This window comes from Bison bison, unplaced genomic scaffold (genome assembly GCF_000754665.1).
Source record: "Bison bison bison isolate TAMUID 2011002044 unplaced genomic scaffold, Bison_UMD1.0 scf7180017864036, whole genome shotgun sequence".
Lineage (NCBI taxonomy): Eukaryota > Metazoa > Chordata > Mammalia > Artiodactyla > Bovidae > Bison > Bison bison.
The window spans coordinates 6,047,308-6,069,945 of NW_011494608.1; the positions used below are offsets into that span (position 1 = coordinate 6,047,308).

A 22,638-nucleotide genomic window follows, 5' to 3' on the forward strand; every position below is an offset into this window, starting at 1 on the left:
TGCCATCCATCCATCTCATCCTCTGTTCCCCTTCTCCTCCTGCCTTCCATCTTTCCCAGTATCAGGATCTCTTCCAATGAGTCGGTTCTTCACCATCAGGTGGCCAAAGCATTGGAGTTTCAGCTTCAGCATCAGTCCTTCCAATGAATATTCAGGACCAATCTCCTTTAGGATGGACTGGTTGGCTCTCCTTGCAGTCCAAGGGATTCTCACAAGTCTTCTCCGACACTACAGTTCAAAAGCATCAATTCTTTGGTGCTCAGCTTTCTTTATAGTCCAACTTTCATATCCATACATGACTACTGGAAAAACCATAGCCTTGACTAGACGGACCTTTGTTGGTAAAGTAATGTCTCTGTTTTTTAATATGCTACTTAGGTTGGTCACAGCTTTTCTTCCAAGGCTGCAGTCACCATATGTAGTGATTTTGGAGCCCCCCGAAATAAAGTCTGTCACTGTTTCAATTGTTCCCCCATCTATTTGCCATGAGGTGATGGGACTGGATGCCATGATCTTAGTTTTCCGAATATTGAGTTTTAATGCAACTTTTCACTCTCCTCTTTCACTATCATCAAGAGGCTCTTTCGTTCTTTGCTTTCACCACCATAAGGGTGGTGTCATCTGGGTATCTGAGGTTATTGATATTTCTCCTGGCAATCTTGATTCCAGCTTGTGCTTCATCCAGCCTGGCATCTCGCATGATGTACTCTGCATATAAGTTAAATAAGCAGGGTGACAATATACAGGCTTGACGTACTCCTTTCCCGATTTGGAAGCTGTCTGTTATTCCATGTCCAGTTCTAACTGTTGCTTCTTGACCTGCATACAGATTTCTCAGGAGCAAGGAGAATAAGATGGCTCATCAGCCAAATACTCCCAAACCCTGGCCACCATGAGGGACGCTTTCCTACAGGCCAGAGCTTGGAAGATACAGGTCAGAGTGCTCTTGAGGAAGCAGCAGCACACAGCCCCTCACTGAGTGGGGCCAACAAGGAGCAGCAGGGCACACTCTACTCTGGAAACTGCGTCCACAGGGCCTGAGGACAGATCTGTGGCCTGGAAGTTTACCCGAGTAAATATCCTCTGTAAATTTCTGTTGCACTCATGATTGCTCCGATCTCATTCGGATTCTTTTTCATCTGAAAGTGTCCCCGAGGGGAGTCCTACATGTGTCTGCCCATCTCCAGCCTGCAGCTGAGGAGCAGGAAACCAGCCTGGCTCTGGGTGCTTCTTCAGGGCATTAGCCTACAACACACGCTGTGGGTAGTTCAGAACCCATGGGACTCCTGTAGAAGCCAGAGAGAAGAGGGCTGCAATCAGGCAGCAGCCTCAAATCTCAAGAGAGGCAAAGGGAGTCCAAATGCTGTAACAATGGTGCGAGGAGGGAGAGTCCAGATGCTGTAACAATGGTGCAAGGAGAGGTCCTGGGAGGAAGGAGACAGCACAGGGGGTGGGGGGTGGGGGCAAAGGTATTCTGCCGATCATGACTTCCTCATTCAGGTACAACACGATCAATCACCCTGCCCCCACCCAGCCAGAGACCTCTAAACGTCTCTCCTAACCCCACACTGACCGCAGGACTCCAGTTATGACTGTCGGAATCAGAAGCATTTCCAGTAAGACAAGTACTGTGAATAAGTCAAACCCCCAATACTTACCACATGAGTGGGTGAATGAAAGTCGCTCAGTCATGTCCGACTCTGTGACCCCATGGACTTCTGTCCGTGGAAGTCTCCAGGACAGAATACTGGAGTGGGTAGCCATTCCCTTCTCCAGGGGATCTTCCCAACCCAGGGATTGAACCCAGGTCTCCCTCACTGCAGGCGGATTCTTTACCAGGTAAACCACCAGTGCACATAAAAACCATCAGTTGCATTAGTTTGATTAAATTATGTCATAAGACACATAATTTACAAAAATTAGCCTCACAGGTAATAGGCCAGCAATCTCCAACTTTTTTGGCAACAAGAACTAGATTTAAGGGAGACGGTATTTCTATGACTCAAAGGTAGGGGGTGACTCAGGCGGTCATTTGAGTGAAGGGGGGCAGAAGGTGAAGCCTGGCTCCCTTGCCTGCGGCTCACCTTTTCCTGGTTCCTAACAAGCTGAGGACCCAAGGACCAGGACTGGTCCGCAGCCCGGGGGCTTGGGGACCCCTGTACTAGGCGACAGTACTCTAAATTAGGGCACTTAAACAATTCCTGAAAGCTTTCACTTAAAATCAAGCTTTCAGTATAGATGGAGACTGCCTTCTAAATCAGTTACCAAAAGTGAAACTAGGCTGTAAACCAGATGAAAAAAACTCATTCAAACTTGAAGGTAGGGCAGATATTTGGATTCCAACAGAACAGTCAGAAATGAGTCAACACTATGCTATTGCTATTCCTGATAAATGGAAGAAAAACCACCCTGAAATCGGACTCAGACTCTTCCAGGAAAATACTCCTCCCTTCTCACATCGACACCTCCTGCCTTCCAACATCTCGGTGTGATTTGATGAGAAGACAGTGGGTTTCAGAGCCCAGATCTGGGTTTCCACCAGACTCTCTGCTTTGGCTAGCTACGTGAGCCACACCTCACCACCCTAGCTCACCTGTGAAGTGGGAAAAGGAGGAAGACTGTCCTGAGGCTTAAACAAGACAATGCTTGTGAGTGTGCATAATCTCTGAGCCTCACTCATAGCTAAGTAACTACTTGTATTTACAAAGCAGTGGCAGCGCAATGAATGAATTGCAGGCTTAGTGCTTCAGAGACAGTGAGAAAAAAGGAGAAAAAAACGCAATTATTAAAGATAGCATCACTGACTCAATGGACATGAATTTGAACAAACTCTGGGAGACGGTGGAGGGCAGGGAAGCCAGGCGTGCTGCAGTTCATGGGGTCGCAAAGAGTCAGACATGACTTAGCGGCTGAACACCAACCCACATACCACCTAATATTTTACAGAACTTCACAAACTACTTCTACATATATTAAGTAGCTGCTTTAGAATTTGTAACGAAGCAGCTTAATGCAAATGACATTTGTCAACTTTTAGTTTAGGATAATTTTTAGTCACTATGTGTAATTTTAAATAGCTAGAATGATGCTGCAAGGTTAACAACTAAACCAGAAGAATCGGTTACAAAGCAAAAAAAATTTTTTTTTAATTTATAATAAACATCCCATTGCAAAGTATCACTACAGAGTGATACATGTGTTCACCACCAAGGGCTCAGCAGAGACAATCAAACCAAACATTTCTAACAAAAGGAAAAGGTCATGGCCTTGGTTGTGGTGACAGACACAGAAGAGAGAACACGGTCTTCTGATCTCCAGCCCCGTTACCACAACCCAGACATGTGACAGGAGCCATGGGCACAGTGAAGTGGTTGTCACAGGTCATCAGCATTTCTGTTACATTTAAGGTCCCACTGCTTCACTAGAGGCCTGGTTCTTTAAAACAGACAAACAGAACCTTGAAACACAAAAAACAACCGAAAACCAAAGTTTCTGCCTTTGGAATATTTAAAATTCAGCTTCATTCAGTGAACAAAGCACCTGCATTCCGGGGAATCTTCATCCACACAAACGTTGCTCAACCCCCCCACCTACTCCAGGTGCCCCTCTGACACAAACAGACCCCTTAGGACAAGCGAAGGCCTTTCCATGTACTGCTAACTGCGCTCCAGAAGAAACACGGTTCCTAAAACCATACACATAGGCTAGCAAAGTTGACTCTAGGCCCTCTGAGAAGGTGCCCAGGGAAATGCTCTATTCTGGGGGCTATTTCTATAAACCAGCTCATCTCACGCTTACATTAGAGCGAAACTCTAGATCTCAGAGACAAGACTGCATATACTGGACATGGACTGTAAACTGGCTCATCTCACACTTACATTAGAGCGAAACTCTAGATCTCAGAGACGAGACTGCATATACTGGACATGGACTGTAAACTGGCTCATCTCAAACTAACGTTAGAAACTCCAGCTCTCAGAAACAAGACTGCGTATATTCAACATGGACTGAAACTGGACCCTATTGAGGATGGTCTGAAACTCTACTTCCTCACAAAGAGATACGCAGGAGGGCCTGGAACCCGTGATCATGAGCTGGGGACTGTTTGCTGACATCCAGACTTCAGCCTTCCCACTGGCTGGCCTCTGGACCCCTTGCCCCAAACTGCCTAGGGGTGCATGCAGAAGGGTTCATCATGACCAGCACTTGGGGAGTCTGTGAGCCCAGCAGCTCTCGAGGCCACTATCCACTCTGAGGGTCCCTGCCTTTCTCCCTGTCCCCCCACCAAAGTGCAGTCCTCCAAGCCCTAGCACCAATCTCCGCACCTTGCTCAGGCAGCCGATTCACCTAAAAACAATCCCTGAGCACTCTGTCCTAGACAGGAACGACAAATAGAACATGTCTTTGTCTATGATGGAGTTGTGGTCTAGGGGATAAGAAGGTTTCTAAGCTCGTATCTATTTAAAGATTATCCACAATAGAGGCATGTATGGCAGGCGAGACAACTCTGAGGAAGGAGGGTCCTGGAGTAGGCAGGGAGGGCTTCAGGAGGGGGTGGCATTTGAAGCCAGCCTTAAAGACTAGGGAAGAGCTTCTCAGTTGTGACTGTATAAAAAATAGGGGAATCAGGCAGTCCCACTTTCTCCATCTTCCCAGCTGATTCTTCATCTGTACTTGGGGTCATCTCCCTTAAATTATTACTGAAAGGCAACATAACCTAGAGGGCAATAACGACCTGAGTTCAGTCCTTGCTCCATCGTTTTCAAGCTGTGTGACACTGAACAAGCCCTCTCTGTCTTTCCTCCTGTCTGTGAAATGGGGAGACGATAAAGACCTGGGAGGTCGTCACAAGGATTAACAAGGTAATGTCTAATGCTATGCACAGCACCTTGAGTGCCTAATAAGGAGAGAGCTGTCACCTCTCTGCTGGGTGTGCCCTTGCCTGCCCTGCCCCGGCCTCTCAGCTCTCTGGCTGGTGCTGAGTTTGCCAAGCTCTCACTGCAGGGCCTGGCGCTCACTGTCCCAGTGTCCGCAGGCCCCAAGTCTCACTGTATTCAGTCAACTGCTCAGAGGGACGTCCCTGGACCTCTACCCTCACTCTGCATCTGCCTGCTTGATTTCCATCCAGCGTCTCCGTCTCCTGCACAGAACATCAGGTCCGCACAGGAGCAAGCTGGCTCCGTCCACCAGTGCACCCCAGCATCTGGAACAAGGCCTAGCACAGAGCAGGCACTGAGCAGCACCTGATGATGGACTTTCTAAGACTGGACTAATAGCCACCTTGCAGGGGTTTGCTGGGGTGGGACAGGATAGACTATGACAGAAAAGCAGGTCATGACTGCTGGCCACAGTCAGGCTGAGCCTCAGCCACCACCACACCATCCTGGAGACAGATCGGCTTGTGGCGTGGGGAACCGGCGTGGCGCTCCACTGAGTCTGCGGGTGGCTGAGGTTAACCACAGCACACCCATGTGGTTTCCAGGCTACCAGATAAAAAAGAATCTTGAGGTTTGGCAGAAGTCTTGGTCATCTAGGTGTCACCTTAACAGCTTAAGAGCTAAGTGCAAGGCGCAGCTCTTGGCCAGCCATACTGCTGGGATGGCGTGTTCAAGAGTCTTTGCACGCTGTGAGTCCAACTCCATGGAAGGGAGCAAGTCATGAGCGGGGTGACGGAGGAGTGACAGGAATCTAAGAGGTACGTCCAGTCACTAAATATTCATGGGACATGGAACGTTCTTTGTGGCCTGTGAATGAAGGTTTGGTGGTTCCGTGAACCACCAAAGTGGTGGCCACGTGTGGAACAGCATCACTGACTCTGAAGAATGGAAAGATTTTGACGTGTGATGATGAAAAGGCTGTGCTGGCCGGTGGAGCAGTCTGAGCAGAACTACAGGGGGAAGGAGGTGAACAGAGGGGCCAGACGCTCGACAGAACTGTGTGAAGACCTGTATGGAGGACGGGGGCGGGCTGCGCAGAGACGTTGGGAAGCCTCGGGGCCGAGCTGAGGAAAGATTCTGCCAAGGGAATCGCCTACCTACATTCAGTAAAGGGGGGAGTACCCCGAGAGCTGCTGTAGAGAAGGGGCTGCAGCGTGAACTCCAGTCCAGGGTGCCTGGGGAGGACAGTGAAGGCGGATCAGGACGGGGGTGCTGGGAGAGGTGACACCCACAAGTGTCTTAACGGGCAGCTGTGGAAAAACGCTGAGGACATTAGGAAATGGAAGAAATGAGACCCGAAGCTTCCGTGAGGCCTGTCGTGTTTTGTCGCAACCCGGAGTTGTGATGAGCTTGGCAGGGTGTGTCAGCTCAGCATCGCACAGAGCGCCTGCAGAGCACAGGGGCGCCCAGGTCGGTGAGGACCACCGGTGCCTCCCAGCTGGCCGCCCAGGCTCGCTTCCAGTCCAGCGGGGGAGGACTGGAGCGCTTAGGAATGACTCAGCGCTGGCTGGATAGCTCCTCTTCTGTGGAGCACGGTACAAAACACCCTCTGATGCTGACAAGTTCTCCACCACCAGGCCACTCGGGTGGGCGGTGGCGTCTCTCTCCAACTAGATCACAACCCCGAAGGGCCTGCTCCCTGCCTGCCAAATCTCCTGCGCCACCACAGACTGGAGATGCCAAGCTACTCAGCCCCCGTGCGTCACCCTGGGCTGAGGGGAGGCTGCCGGCGTCCGGCACCGCCCGGCAGCACAAGCTCCGGCACTGAACAGGCCTCTCCCCACATCAGGAAGGGGTTGACTCCTGAGCCGCAGGGCTCCCCCTACACACCTGCCCCACGAGGTTCCTCACTAGAGGACCTCTGCTAAGCACAAAAGCATGAATACCAACACAAATATTTCTTGAGAAGAGGGTTGTCGGATGTTTATGGATAATAAAAAAAATAAGCAATTATATTTGTATGCTGGAACATTAACAAATAATTCAGTCATCAACTAGGCAAATGCACAAAACTAAATTTTAGGTAAAAATTCACTCAAGGTAAATTAAACTAACAAGAATTAGACTTCTTCTAAGTCAGACTGTCAGACAGTAGAGTTTTAGGAATCCGTTATTTTAGAAATGTGACATAGATGAGAACATACTATATATGTGTGCATATGGATATACATGTGTATATATACATGTATATACACACGTTTAGCATGTGTATTTTAAGATGCCAAACCTGGGTCCATAGAAGATGCTTTTTCCCACCTTTCCTCTATTTTCTACATTTTTAAATGGGGGGGAAAAGGCACATGTATTTTGAGAAACATATCAGAGAAAGCACACCATGCTCATCACACCAGTAAATAGTTAAGATACTGCTTATGTCAATATCTTAACTGTATCTTTTAAAAAGCGATATTCAAACACCATTTTATGTTAATTGTTAACAAAAAAAGCTGTTTATAAATATTCCACATCTCTTGAACTTCAAAAAATAATAAATACACAAAGCATATTATGTTAATTTTTGAACTGCAAGCATAAATTATAATGGCAGCTTCGAAAGCAAACATTTTCACTCTACAATTAACATGGCATTAAAACTGAAACATAACTTGGAATTCTAAGTAATTTGTGAGTAATCTACTACTGTAAAATTATACAAATTTTAAAGTTACTTTTAAGTTTTAAAAATTAAATAACTTTAATCTTTAACATTCATAATCTAGCCTAGAAAGACATAATCCTCATAAGAATGAGCAGAGGTCAGACACACGGGGCCCCCTCCCACCGCTGTGGGCACCCCGCTGCCGCCCATGTGGCCTCTTACCTGACACGGAGACCGCATGGGTGCGCACGCCCTGCTTCTCGCTGTTGGCCAGCCTGGAACAGAGGTACAAAGCGTGAGCGCCCCACTCTCCAGACCACGCTGCTGGCATTCACATGCACGCCAGCTGCCCAGAACCAGGACGGCTGTGCCCTCTCCCAGGGAGACGGCACAGTCCAGAGGGGGACTTTGTGAAATACCAGATTCTATCACCCGAGGTCCTTAAAGCCTGCTTTAACGTTTTAAAGACCAGAAGTGCAGGCCGACGAGGGAAGGAACGCTGAGCCACAACACTGCTGAGCGTGGTGCGCATGGCCTGAATCACTTCAGATGCTGGGCTGCCGAGGGGAGACGCGCGCGACTGAGGAGTCCTCTGGACACGGCACTGGCCCTGCCGCCGTTTAGAGCGTGATCAAGAGCAGGCAGGATGGTGACACATACTGTCATTATTTACAGACTGACACAGGTAAGGTTAACACATCTGGTTATTCATTTCATGAAATGGCTCAACAATGGTAGTGTTTTACACACACATCCACATAAAATCATATTTTGGTCAAAGGTTTTAAGCACATTAAAAAAAAATCCAAGTATAGTTCAATTCAAACTTTTCGAAAAAGCATAAAACAGAGAGGAAAAAGGAACCCTACAGTCTTCAGGTGTCAAAATTATTTTGCTCTTTTCATAAAAGAAAACTTTTTTTCTGATACATAAATATTTACTCTAGAAATACTGAACAGGAATTTTCCTTAGTAAACAGAATTTATATTGGAAATCTTGGAGCTTAATATATCCCTTCTGAGAACTAGAAATATTCAATGTGCAACTGCACAACCTCTAGGAAGTGTTAGTCGCTCAGTTGTGTCACTCTCTGCGACCCCACGGACAGCAGTCCACCAGACTCCGCTGTCCATGGGGTTCTCCAGGCAAGAATACTGGAGTGGGTAGCCATTCCCTTCTCCAGGGGATCTTCCTGGCCCAAGGATTGAACCTGGGTCTTCTGTATTGCAGGTGGATTCTTTACCCACTGAGTGACCGGGGAAGGTTTACAGCACAAAGCCATACACATCAGTTCTTTTACTGAATTTGCTACACGTTTGAAATGGTATGTCTATAATAAAAGTTTAACCAGAGTGTTCTAACAAACCACCAGCTCCTCTTCCACTGCAGCCACCTGACTGATCGTAATTCCCTCTCAACTGCATTTATTGGGAGGTCACAGGTGCACGTTCCTAATACACAGGCCACGGTCCTCTGCCTCTGTCCCACAGACAGCATGTTGCGTTGTCCTCTGCTGTCGGCTGGGGTACTTTTCTGAATCAACCTGCTCACAAACACCTCTCTGATCAGTGGTAACAACACGTCTGCTGCTCTGTGATTTGTGGAAATTCTGCTCCTTTCTAGTATCTGTTAGCACTTCTAATCTACTCCCTTACTCCTCACTTTTACGTCTATATTTATAATTCCTGTGCATTTAATCCACAAAGTCATCTCTCAAAGACTTTCTACAACTGAAAATATTATGAGCACGAATTTCTTGCCTGATTTTATAATTACTAAACATTAATAATTTTAATTAGTTAATATCCATTAATTCAGAACATTAATACATATCTATTAAATGTTGTTGGGTTTGTGAAACAATGCCTAAAAGCTGAGAGAAATGGTCTCACCCCCCCACCACTTGCCTGCTCAGCAACTGTGTACCTACTGGGTGCCACCTACTGTCCCGTGTCAGGCCTACAGGCCCCCTGACCCTGGCCATCAGTGAAGCCCAAGAGTGAGAGCAGCAGAGAGGTGACTGTTACTCAGATAAGTTACGGAAAAACACAGGGCTGCTTCCAGGACTGGAGTGATGGGGGGTTTTCAGATGAAGTGATGCAGGGTGAGACCTGAGCAGGGCCCTGCTGAAGGAGGGACGTGGGCTCCAGGAGCCGAAGGGCATTCAGTGTGGCTGAAGCTTGAGCGCGGGAGCAGAAGCAAGGCTGGAGAGGCCGCACAGCCTCTCCCCAGACGGCTGAAGGATATGGGCATTTATCCAAGAGCAGCAGCATCCACACAGGACTTTGAGAGGAAAGCTCCCTCCCGATGCTGCAGAGAAGACAGGCAAAGGCATGCAGAGGATGGGAGCCAGGGGTCTGTGGCGCTGTCCTCTGAGGCTAGCCCCTGGCTGGTGTCGAGGAGGGCTGCCACCATCCCTACTGATCAGGACAGCTCCCTGTCCTGAGGCCAATGGTGCAAATCATATGGCCCATGCTGAGCTCTTGCCTTCCGTTTGGGAGACTGGAATCTGGGCACACGCCAAGCACAGGGTGCACACGGGACCAGGCCCACGTAAAGGCGGAGCGCTGAGTCTCTTACGAGCTTCCCTGGGAGACCACTCTCCATGTGTCCTGCCTGCGCCCCTGAGAGAGGGCCCCCGGGGCTGCCCGGCCCCTCTGAACACCAGGCCGTCGCACTCTCCCTGGGCTGTCATGCATCGCAACCATGAGAGCCTTTATGTGCCGAGTCCTGGGCATTCCTTCTAGAGAATCCCTGCACGAAGTGGTCCAGGGGACCCCGACACAGGCGTCTGCTAGTAGAGCCCAGACAGGTGCTAACAGCTAACAACCGGGGAGGGTGGTGGGCAGGTGAAGTGCATGGGCCTGACAGTTTGGAAGCAGAAAGGGAGGGACTGGCAGTGGAGGAGAGGGAGTGACAGGTCAGAGGCGCCCAGGCTCTGCTCCCTTAGCCCCTGTGCAGCGCCAGGGGCGTCTCCTCAAGTCCCTCCCTCTGAGCTCTCGGCACCCAGCTGCATACCTGACTGTGAGCGTGGTGCCTTTCATGTGCTCCCCAATCCCTAGCACGCTGGCTGAGGACAGAGAAGCTCGGGCCTTCTTCACTTTTACAGATTAAAGTATCTACTATGAAATCCGTGACACAAACATGTTTTAAAATTAACCTAAGTTGCATATTTTTAATTTTCTCACTTGTAAAATATCCAGAATGGTACTGACTTTCAGGTCTCTGTGCAGACTGCCGTTGCCTATATAGTAACCATCTGACAACAGACCCCTCTCCTGTTATCACTACTATTCTTGAGCTTCTTACTGAACTTCAAGGGAAGATTCACTTTACACTTCTGACTAAACCTAAATACTTGTAAAGCAATTATCCTTCAATAAAAAATAAATGAATTAAAACAACAACAACAAAAAAAACCCTAAATACTTTAGATGATTTACAACTGATTTCTTTCTGGAAATACTTGCTTTCTGATTTCCTAATCATACATGTAGAAATTTCATTACTCAGGCAAATGTAAAATAAAGCATGGAGACTTTCAGTCTCTAATGCAACGGACTAACAAGGCACAGAGAGTGGTACTTACTTTGGTATCGATGGCAAAGCCCGTTCACCTTCTGTGGAAAAAAATGAAAAGAGAGAGATGAGATTCCTTTGGAAAAGACTGTATGTAGAAACCAAAGAAGATGAGTCCTATCCCAGAATTTTAGCAATAATCCTTTAAACGCAGCTGTTATATGCCTGTGATGGGTTAACACAGCTTTATTTTCAGTATTTATGACAAACATGCTGTCTGCAGGTGCAGACTACAGGAAAGGCACTGCCTCTCAAAACCAGGCTAAGGGATAAACAGAAGAAAGCTGTTCTTCCCAGGAGACGTTAGAGAAGAAAGAATTTTTCATAATCAAAGCCAACATTCTTTACAAAGACTGAACACCCTGCAGAGGTTTGGCTACTCCAAAACCTATACAGGGAACACAGAAATTCAAAGGAAACAAACCCACCGGCTCTGTAGCTGCCAGAGGAACGTGGGTCCCGGGCAGCCGAGGGGCCAGCAGCCTCAGAGCCTGAGGAGGCCCAGGGACGCAGCTGGGGGAGGTGCTGGGGCCCCTACACAGGGGCTGACCCCCACGATGATGGCTGGGCTCCGGCCGGGGCATCACAGGGGAGCTCAGGACTTGCTCAGGGGCTGGGGAGACGCGTTCCCCAGCTGTCCTTAGTGAACCAGGAAGCACGGAGCCCCTGGTTTAACCTCTCTTATCTGGATTAACCTGGTGGTAAAGCCAGGTTAATTTCCCACCAGTCCCCTGGCTGCCTGGGAAAAGGGTTACTCTTGTCTTGGTAATGTGAAATTATGACCCTAATTTGCACAATACTTTCCTCTGAGGAGAATTTAACTAAAAATTGAAAAACTGCCACTGAGTTTTCTCTAAATTAAAGGAAAAGTTAGGTAAGGCCCCACAAGAAGGTCCGGGGTAACAGAGCAACTCTGATAGAAGCTGGTTCGGGCACGTGGCTTCTGACTCTTACAGTTTTCTGCCCCAGTGATACCACCTATAAAAGCCCTTTCTAAATTGAAGCAATTATGGTGGATCACAGAGCTAACAAAGTGCACCTGGGCAGAGCAGCGCTCACGTGTAGAACTGAGACGTCACTTAGAACTGTTACATTCACAAACACATGCGTGTTGCTTACCATGAAGCAGCTCATAACCTAGAGAGAACAGACGGGTATGTATGCAACTGTTCCTTAACACGTGTACCAGGAAAATGGTGCATCAGAGTTGTAGAAACATATTTTACACTTATTTGAAATTTTAAGAAACTAAATTAGAAAGTGTACATATGCTCCTGTCCACATATTTCTAATTATAATCCATTAAAAAATTTGACTTTAAATATTATTTAAAAAAATAAATAAATATTATTTCAACTAGGCGATATAACTTAACTTTAGGAATCTATTATACAATAGTCACAAGCACATATGCTGTGATTTAGAATAAAGTAAATTATCAGGCTTAATCATCTATAAAGACCACATAAAATTGATAAAAGCCTCGGACCCACTACGTTTTTATGAGAAGCGATTTCATTTATGCTGTCTTCATATGAATGAAGAATTCAATGTGTCGCATTTCATGAGATTTGATATCAAAATGTTTCTTCCAACAGGGGAAAAAAGTCAACTAAAAACCAACCCAAGAAGATGTTAAAGCCTCAAACATTTAACGCCTAATGTCTGAATGTTATTTTTTCATATACCAACAAATTGATGAACAATATTTTGGCAAATTAGGGTGAAATAAAACAATTATTTACCAAAAAGAAGATAGGTGCTATAGTACATTTAACATTTTTAACAGAATACTATCTTTATGTGAAGCAACTTTCCCAAAACATTTAAACAATGCTTGCAAGGTAAATACCTTCATTTAAATGAAGCACAAAATGAAAACTCAAGAGCTCATGAATGCAAAAATTTTAAATGAAAGGAGCCTTTAGATATTTCTAAAAGCAACTTCACTACTGTATTTCACATTTAAAAAAGCTATCATAACACACACTCCATTTTAGGGGGAAAATAAATAAATAGATTTTATTGGTTTGATCATGGTGGAAAGAAACAGTTCTGCCAGATTATTCATGTCCTGGAATTCATGCACTTACTGGCCTTTTGGCTGATGGCTTTAGTATGACATCCTGACACTAACAAAGGTTTAAACAAAGATTCCAGCGATGCCTCTGCTTCATCCCCCACCCCCACGCCCTCCGCCTGCTGTCAGCACAGAGAACTGGACCGCTGGGCAGCACGACTCTGCAGTGTCTACACCAGGAGTGCAGGGCCTCATCTGCATCCCTCATGTCTCCCCGACTCCTCCTCTGATCGTCCTTCCCACGGGGTGGGGGTGTGCTGGCAAGGATCTTGTGTCTGCCTGCCCAGAGCGGCAGCCTGATGGGGGCAACTGTGGACATGGACCCACCTCCCACGCTACAAAGCAGGTACTGCTCCTCCTTAAGGATGAGAAGTCCCCAAGCCCAGGCTCATCCAGTGCGTCACGATCACATGGGAACAAGCAGAATCTTTGAAGTGTGTAACACTGTGGGTGCCCTGAGCCACCTCCAATGGAGGCCATTCCCATCCTGCTTCCCGCAGAGACCACAGAAGCAAGTACCACTCTTCTCGCCTTCCTGGACGGAACTGAGGTGCAGGAAGCTAAGTACTTAGCAGATGGCACGCGCTCATGATGTGAACCCATCGGTCAATGTAATTCCAAAGCCTGGTTTTTTCCTGCTTTGTTTCAGAAATCCAGACCCTCAGAAACACTGTGTCTTAACCCTTTGCAAAAGGCTACAGAGACTCAGCCCCGTTCCGAGGATTCAAGACATCATGCTTCAGACCGAGTTTGTTCTCTGACTGCTCTAAGCTTTTGAGAGCTTTAACAAATAGGAGACTTTATCTATATGAGTTATAGGGGCTTAAAAAAAAATCCCTTGAACATAATCCCAAAAGTTTATTTAAAAAACACTAATGGTAACTGAGACAATACTTTAAGGCTGTCGCTCAAATCAAAAGGGTCTGAACACAAACCATGTGTCCTTTAAGCTCTGTCCAAACCCAGCTCGTAGGCTGTGAGCTGAGTCGCTGCCCTAGAAAAGCAGGAATACAGATTTGCTGGGCTGAATTATTTGTTCACTCTTCACGTTCAGAGTGGCCTGAAGGACGGGCTCGGGCTGCAGGCGAGCCTGGCGGCGGCGCGGAAGGCTAGGGCAGGGGCGGCTCACCTTTCTGGGGCCGGATGATGAAGGACTGCGTGGCCCCGTGCACCAGGCGGCAGTACCCGTCGATCAGGTCGGCCATGTTCTCGGCGATGGTCAGGGACGGGGCCGTGACCGTCAGGGGCTGGACAGGGGAGAAGAGCCAGAGAGAGCGGTCATTGTTCCTTCCGCTCCTCAGAGGGCCAGCTGTGCCGTGACATCAGATCGAGGAGCACTTGAGCCCAGAGGAGAGTGGGAGTGAGACGAGATCTGTCATCAGGTCTCAGTGAGAAGAGAGGGTGGTATTTAAGGATCTTATTCCTAGAATATGTGACAGAAGGCAAAGCCAGACAAAAAAGAAAAAGACACTTAAATCGCTTAGAGTCACTTTCTAGAACAAAGAGGTGGGGGAAAAAAAATGTTTCCTACAGAAGGTCTGGCTCCTTAGGCATACTCTAATTAAGAATTTAGAAAATTAGTAAGCTCAATTATGGCTTCTTTTAGAAACTAGACAAGTGTGGAGTAGACTTTTATCAACCATCCATCATAATTTTTCTAACCTTAAAGAAAATTAGTGGAATTTCATTATTTTGAGCATGCAGAGCATGCTCTACCTAAGAGCTTAGAAATCACTTTTTTCAAGGCAAAACACACAATTATGATACATTTCCTAAAAGACCTGTCATTAAATGTTATCCAGGAGATAATCAGAGTGGTATTTTTACTTTCAAACACAATTACGTCCTAACTCACATAGTCTTCATAACTTCCTTCTAAAGGAACAACTCAGCTCACCTGAGTCATCCCAAGTATTGTTTGAGGGCAGCAAACAGAAAGGAGGACAGCCTGAAAATCATGGTGCAGACAGGAAATTTCTGAGAGATTTTCAGGAAATCTGAAGGTTTCAATATTTCATGGCATCAGTGGTATAATTCTGAGACTCAAGTGTACTGCCCAGAGCCTGAGAAATGCCAGGATTCCAAAGCAGGAGGAGCAAGAATGAGATGAGAGAAGGCTCGAGAACAAACCTGCCCTAGCAGGGGCGGCAGCAGCACAGAGCCTAGGGGTGACAGTGGGGCCAGGGCAGCGCCCCAAATGGGCTTCATGCAGAAGTAACCCTGTGTGTGCTGCTCCCACCCCCCCACAGTGAACATCACATATAACACCATCCAGGAAATAAGACAGTAGCACAGTTTACAGAATGTATATAATTTTAAGAGGTTGATTTTCTTGGTAATTCATGATAATATTCTAGTTTTTCCACAGAAAGACTACATTAGTTTTTAAGTGAATCGATGCATTTGAACTATGGTGCTGGAACAGACTCTTGAGTCCCTTGGACAGCAAGATCAAATCAATCAGTGAAATCTAAAGAAAATCAACCCTGAATATTCATTAAAAGGACTGATGCTGAAGCTCCAACACTTTGGCCACCTGATGCAAAGAACTGACTCACTGGAAAAGACCCTGATGCTGGGAAAGATTAAGGCAAAAAAAGAAGAGGGCAGCAGCGGATGAGATGGTTGGATGGCATCACCAACTCAATGGACATGGATTCAAGCAAACTCTGCGAGACAGTGCAGGAGAGAGAAGCCTGGCATGCTGCAGCCCATGGGGTCACAAAGAGTTGGACCCAACTTAGCGACTAAACAACAACAATTTGTTATGCAGGGCTTCCTAGGAGGCTCAGCAGTAAAGAATCTGCCTGCCAAGAAGGAAACACAAATTTGAGCCCTCGGGAAGATCCCCTTGAGGAGGAAATGACAACGCACTCCAGTATCCTTGCCTGGAGAATCACCATGGACAGAGAAGCCTGGCGAGCTACAATCCGTGGGGTTGCAAAGAGTCGGACGTGACTGAGCGACTGAGCACACACACACACACATCTGTTATGTGATGCTCATTACGTAAGAGAGAGCTGAGATTCTGATGATCCATGAAAACTTCATCTATATCCTGAAACAATCCTTTCAATAAAGGGCTAGTTTAGAAATAATGATTGTTTCAGGATATGGCAACCCACTCCAGTATTCCTGCCTGGAGAATCCCATCGACAGAGGAGCCTGGTGGGCTACGGGCCATAGGGTCACACAGTCAGACAGGACTGAACAGACACAGCATGAGCAGAGGCTATCTCCTTTATCCCCCTTACCTCGGGCGCCCCTGCGATCTTCAGCTGCAGCGTCCCTTTCCTGTCCTTGTCTTCACTGTTTGAATACTGGATAGTCTGCACTTGGTTGAAGTCGGCCAGGTGTGTGGGCTTTGGGAAGAAAACGCAAACATTTGACCACAGATGCCAGACACTCGTGCACTATCCCGTGTAATCTCCGTGGTCCCCACCCCACCCCGCTGACAGGGTGTCTGGGGAGCCTGACTGTCCACCTCGCCCAGGAGGAGGGGGCCTTTCTCACTCTGAGGAGCTGGCGTGGACCTGCCAGGGCCGCCTGCTCACCTCACGGTCAGGGGTGTGTCTGCCCTCTGTGCTCTTGGAGGCAGAGGGGTGCTCGACCTTCAGGGGCTGGACGAGGGGGCGCCGTGCCCCAGCGTGAAGACACGCAGAGGAGGGAGGGAGCCCCTGACCTGACTCTCCGGGTGACAGTCTCGGTCTCAGGGAGCATTCTGCCCTGCTTCTCTCAGAGAGAGGGACCCATGCCCACTCCCAACACACCATGAGCAAGGAACGTCTCTGACCTGTTCTGGGGTTCTTCTGAGGGTTTTGGTGCTGGGGAGACAGCGGGCATCTAAAGGACCCTTCCCACAAGGACACACCACCAGCTCATTTCCCAAGAGGAGTGGGCTTTTCTTCTCATGCAGACACAACGTGCCCATCAGTCCCCACCCTCAAGCATTTCATGACAGCCGTCAGTCTGCAGGGCCAAATCCCACGCATTTACTCAAGACTCTCGGCCTGCTCAGGGCTGCCTCCTCTCAGGACACCACAAGTGCCAGCCCCTTCCTGCCGAGGTGAAGCACACTTACATTGCAGCCCTTGTCTGTGAGGTAACTGATTCCTTCCTCGGGGCCAATCGCCAGCTCTACTGAAATAATCCAGCTTGACTTGAAGGTGAAACAGGTGACGGCAAAGGCACCAGGAGGAAAAAAAGGTATTTTAGATGAAGAACCACTGAAACATTAAAGGACCAAAGCAGGGGCCAGACAAGCTTCTACTCATCTCTGTCATCAAATAACACAGAACGTGCCCAACGCCAGGCCTTCCTGGTGGCCCTGGTGGTGGAGAACCTGCCTGCCACGGCAGGAGACACGACACAAAGGGGCTCGGTCCCTGGGGTGGGAAGATCCCCTGCAGCTCCAGGATTCTTGTCTGGAGAATCCCACGGACAGAGGAGCCTGGTGGGCTACAGTCCAGGCACAAAGCGTCGGACACGACTGAGCGTGCACACATGCATGTACAACTCCATGGTGCAGCACCTGCTGAGCCTGAGCAGGGACAGACAGACTGAGCTCATTCCCGTGAGCCTCAAGCCAACAGTTTCTTTGGGAAGATTATCTGCGTAGGTAAACTAGCCCTGAGAGAACAGTTAATCAACGAATCGCTGGGATGGGATTAAAATAAATCTAAATATGAACACAGGCAAGCTATTAAAAAAGGACTGTTTTAGTCTCATCACGTTGACATATTTTCTTTTTGTATTGTTCTCCCACTGTAGAGTGGTAAAATATTCTCGTGTTAAACACGGGACAAATTAGATCCCAATCAGAAACTGAGGTATTCATGGAAAAGACAAAGAGATTCCACCGAGTCCCCTACTGCAAATCCCCATACTTACACCAAGGGCACACTTGAAGCATTCTTTATCAAATCTGTACACCGGGGAGAGGATCTCAAAGAACTTCAGAATACTTTCTTCCCTGTTAAGGTTGGCAAACTGTCTAAATGTTTGTTGGATCAATTTTCTTAGTGTTTTGGCCTGTGTGATAAAACCACAAACATCTCTTCAGAGTCAACAGTAAGTGAAGACCACAGCAGTAACCCCCAACACCCAGGAACATCTCTTCCCCAGCACCACATAATACCACCTGCATTCACCAAACATCATTATTTATCAGAGTCTGGTCCTTTTTAAAAAAATAATTATAGTAAAATACACACAACATATAATATACCATCTGGTGGCTCAGATGGTTAAAAAAAATCTGCCTGCAATGCAGGAGATCCAGGTTCAATCCCTGGGTCGGGAAGATCTCCTGGAGAAGAAAATGGCAACCCACTCCAGTATTCTTGCCTGAAGAATCCCATGGTCAGAGGAGCCTGGTGGGCTACAGTCCATGGGGTTGCAAAGAGTCGGACACGACTGACTAACACTTCACTTTCAACTATTTTAAAGTATACAGTTCAGCTCTGGCTCATCGGAATCGGGGGTTCCTGCGGTCGGCAGAGGAGGGGGATGACAGCCCTCACACACCCCACACTTCCCGGGCAGTCGACACGTCCTTTCTGAAGCAGTCTGGTAACAGAAATCAAATACCTTACAACTACAGCCTTTGAGAGATTATCCTTTGGGAATAATGAAAGAACTAGGTGAAGACCTAGCAATGAGGAGGCTCCGTGCGGAAGTGTGCAGAGGACCCCATGTCGGGGCACACACACACACACATGTGAAAATAAGACAGCCCGGCGTGGTGGAGACACAGTCACAGGAGCGCACAGGAGGCGGGCCTCACGCGGGGGGCACGCATGAGGGAGGCAGGGTGGGTCGGCACGTCTGTCCTGGGCGCATGGGGCCGAGGTGCTCCCACAGGTAAAGCGGCCGCGGGGAGCTGCGTGGGTGGAAGCCTGCACAGGAGGCCGACAGCTAGCTGTAGCCAGGGCCGGGGCTCAGACAGGCAAGCCAGGGATGGGATCCCAGGCAATCTGAAGAGGCCACAGAGGCTAAACCAAGGAGAAGCATAGTGAGTTCCAGGGCAGCAAGGACTGAATCTCAGATGTTGCCTAGAATGTGAGTGGTCAGTCGTGGACGCTCTGCAAAAAAAATCCAGGGAGTGCATTTTGGGGAAGACCCATCCAAGCTCTGGGCCACAAACCCAGGGCCTGCAAAGGGCCGCTCTCACCATGGCTGAGATGGCGTCCAACCACCGTTCTAACTCGAGGCTGTGCAAACAGTCTCTGACTTTCCTCTGGAGGATCACACTCACCCACCTGAGATCTCCACGACACCTGAAACCTGATGGGCCGCCAAGAGAACCTCCCTCCCCACTGGCCGGGCCAACAAGACTGTGCTGATTGGCTCTGCACCCCGACGTCCCTCGAGGTGCCCAACCTCTTCGGCTCCGCCCCCTCGCCACTTCCGCTGCAGTGTCCCCATGTCAGAGACACAAAGGGCCGTGTGCGCTGCCCCTGGCGAGCAGGGGTGAAGTCATCTGCCCCACACCAAACAGAGTCCAGTCGATGGCTTGTCCTCTTTTCCAAAACCCTCAGCCACAGGACACGCATGGGGTCAACTAACAGCACACCTGATCACTGAACCTGCTAGAAAACTTCCGAGTAACTGAGCAAAGATGTTTGAAAGTAGTAATTATGCAGTGTTAGCAGACAGTCCGAGCTATAGTTTACGGATCTGCTCGCCCAGCTGAACCTGGGGGAAGCGCAGCATGCTTACTGAGCGCCCACCCCAGCCCTCGCTTTGGCTCGCTGTGCACGCATGCCGCCAGGCAAAGGTGCAGGGAGGCACAGTGGCGAGCAGCGGCTGCACAAGCTGGCGTGCCGGCTCAGGCTAGCTTCCTGGGACACAGGGCCACACCCTGGCTTCCCGCCAGCCAAGAGGGGCGCCTGGTCAGGAGTACCTAAGCTTTCTCGGGGTCTCTGCTTCAGTGAGGCCACCCAAGAGGACCAAGAGATCTCACATACAGCACCAGTGCTGGGCAAGAACTAGAAAATGCTTGCTGTCTGAGAGGAGCCCCAGATTCATTTCTAAGAAGGATGTCTTAGAAAGCATCAGTTCTTTCCTTCTTTTTCAGTGAGGAAAAAGTTTTATAAAAACTGACTCCCTAGAATCTCTTGATATTAATAAATATACCTCCCTATTTACAGGGTTTCAATATCCTCTCTGTGTTTGAAACAAGGCATCTGTCAGTGACAGCTAGTTGGTTTTCAACAAGTCCATACACAAAGAGAAGGCAGTATTACTAGGATGAAGCATCAGAAATTGTTGCTATTCAGCCTTCTGAACAACATTTATCAGATGCTGCTCTTAGTAGAACAATGGCCTCTGAGGGCCTCCTGGATGAAAAGGTTAATATAATCCTAAAGAAAATATGCCAGAAAAGAAAAATACACTAAGAAACAGGAATCGAGGAGTTACGTTATCTCCCCCTCTCCCAGATGCCAACTCTAGGTCTGTTAACAAGTGCGTGTCAAGTGTGTTTTTCTAAATTGAGTTGTAACTGACATACAAGGCTGTATTAGCTTCAGGTGTACAGCATAACGATTCAGTACTTGCACACATCAGCACTGTGAACCGACTGCCACAATGTCTGGTTAACACCATCTCACACTGTTACGCTTTTTTTTTCTTGTGATGAGCACCTTTAAGACCTGCTTCCCAGCAACTTTGAAGTATGCAACACAGTGCTAGTAACTAGTCAGCGTGCTTTACATCACATCCTCGGGACTCACTTGTAACTGAAAGTCTGCACCTGGTGACCGCTGCACCCATCGCACTCCCCCCATGTCCCACCACCTGTTCTCTGTATCTAGGAGCTTGATGTTTTTTCTTTTTCTTTTCATATAACTTTCTCCGTCTGACTTCACTGAGTACAACATTCTTAAGGACCATCCATGTTATTGCAAATGGCAAGATTTCCTTCTTTTTACAGCTGATCATATTCCAGTGTGTGTACGTGTGGGTCACTAAAGCATGCTTCCTTTCCAGCTTCCATGTGTGTGCGTGCGTGCGTGTGTATGTCTGAAGAATGCCTCCTTTCCAGCCTCCACTTGCGTGTGTGTGTGTGTGCACACGTGCGTGTGTCTAAAGCATGCCTCCTTTCCAGCCTCCTTACAGGGGTCTAGACCAGGGGGAGCACTCTCCGTGCAGAGGCCAGGACTCAGAGGCTGAGTGAGTGCTGAGCCGGGTACTTCTGTGCTCACCACTGGAACGGGAATGATGAGTAACTTAAATGCTCCTGGGAGGGGCCTAGGAAATCACTCTATTACTCTGAAGTACAGATACTTAACTGTGGATCTCGTAACATTTCTAATCCTGAAATGAGATTTCTACTGTGAATTATACTCAAATAAGCTGAAATCTGGCTCTTTTATTTGTGACATAATTTTAGATTTACAGAAGAGCTGTAAAGACAGTGCAGAATTCCCATCGACCGCCCCACCCCATGCCCTGAAGAAAACAACTCACACGACACTGACGCAGCTGTTAGACACGAAAGCAGTGCTGCCAGGAGGTCCTCTCTGAGACGCTCCCGTCTGCCCACAGACGCCCCACTGCTCCCAGACCCCACGCCACACTTACGCACACCCCCCGCCCCCACAGCTGTCACAGCTCCCTGATACTTGTGAAGAGTAATAATTACAATTTCATAGACAGTTCCCTCATGTTGCGACTGACTTAGTTTTACTGGTCCGGTGTTTTTAAAAACGTGCCTCTGGCACTAAGATCAAAGAGAGAGAAGTTTTAAATATCTTATAAATTAATTTTAATAATCAGGCACATACACCCCAATCCTATTTGCCATCAATCAATCAATCATAGCTTTCAGTTCAGTCGCTCAGTCGTGTCTGACTCTTTGCAACCCTATGAATCGCAGCACGCCAGGCCTCGTTCCATCAAATATAAGGTAAACTTTTGACACTTCAGGGTCAGCATTAACTACAAAGGATCTTCTAGAAATCCAGATATGAAGGGGAAAGGCACAGAAGACAAAGTGGCTCTTGGAGAACCAAATATTAACTGATCAGGCCATTCTATAGGTTAGTCTGGAAGAAACAAGCAAGGTGTGTCACGGGGGTCTCTCACCTCAGCTACATGTGTATCGCAGCGCCTGAGGCCGGCACCTGGGGTGGCCTATTTTGAGTATGAGGACCCATTTTATTTTTTTATTTTTTTTTTTTTAGAGAGTGAAAATAAGAGAAGTGAAAGGTAAAACAGAAAAGGAAAGATATACCCATTTGAATGCAGAGTTCCAAAAAATAGCCAGGAGAGATAAGAAAGCCTTCCTCAGTGATAAATGTAAATAAATAGAGGAAAACAATAGAATGAGAAAGACTAGAGATCTCTTCAAGAAAATTAGAGATATCAAAAGTACATTTCATGCAAAGATGGGCTCAATAAAGGACAGAAATGGTATGGACCTAACAGAAGAAGAAGAT

General features: G+C 47.8%; 1 protein-coding gene across 10 annotated transcripts in view; it reads right to left on the bottom strand.

The window, feature by feature from the left end:
- PTK2 (protein tyrosine kinase 2) overlaps positions 1–22,638 on the bottom strand; it is a 194,671-nt gene that overhangs the window by 62,127 nt on the left and 109,906 nt on the right. For all 10 annotated transcript variants that reach the window (XM_010834795.1, XM_010834796.1, XM_010834794.1 and 7 more), the window contains 6 exons: positions 18,086–18,226; positions 17,277–17,354; positions 16,450–16,557; positions 14,325–14,442; positions 11,126–11,156; positions 7,759–7,811 (listed from right to left, as the gene is read on the bottom strand). In XM_010834795.1, coding sequence (XP_010833097.1) covers positions 7,759–7,811; positions 11,126–11,156; positions 14,325–14,442; positions 16,450–16,557; positions 17,277–17,354; positions 18,086–18,226 — 529 coding nt within the window. The remainder of the gene's footprint in view (positions 1–7,758; positions 7,812–11,125; positions 11,157–14,324; positions 14,443–16,449; positions 16,558–17,276; positions 17,355–18,085; positions 18,227–22,638) is intronic.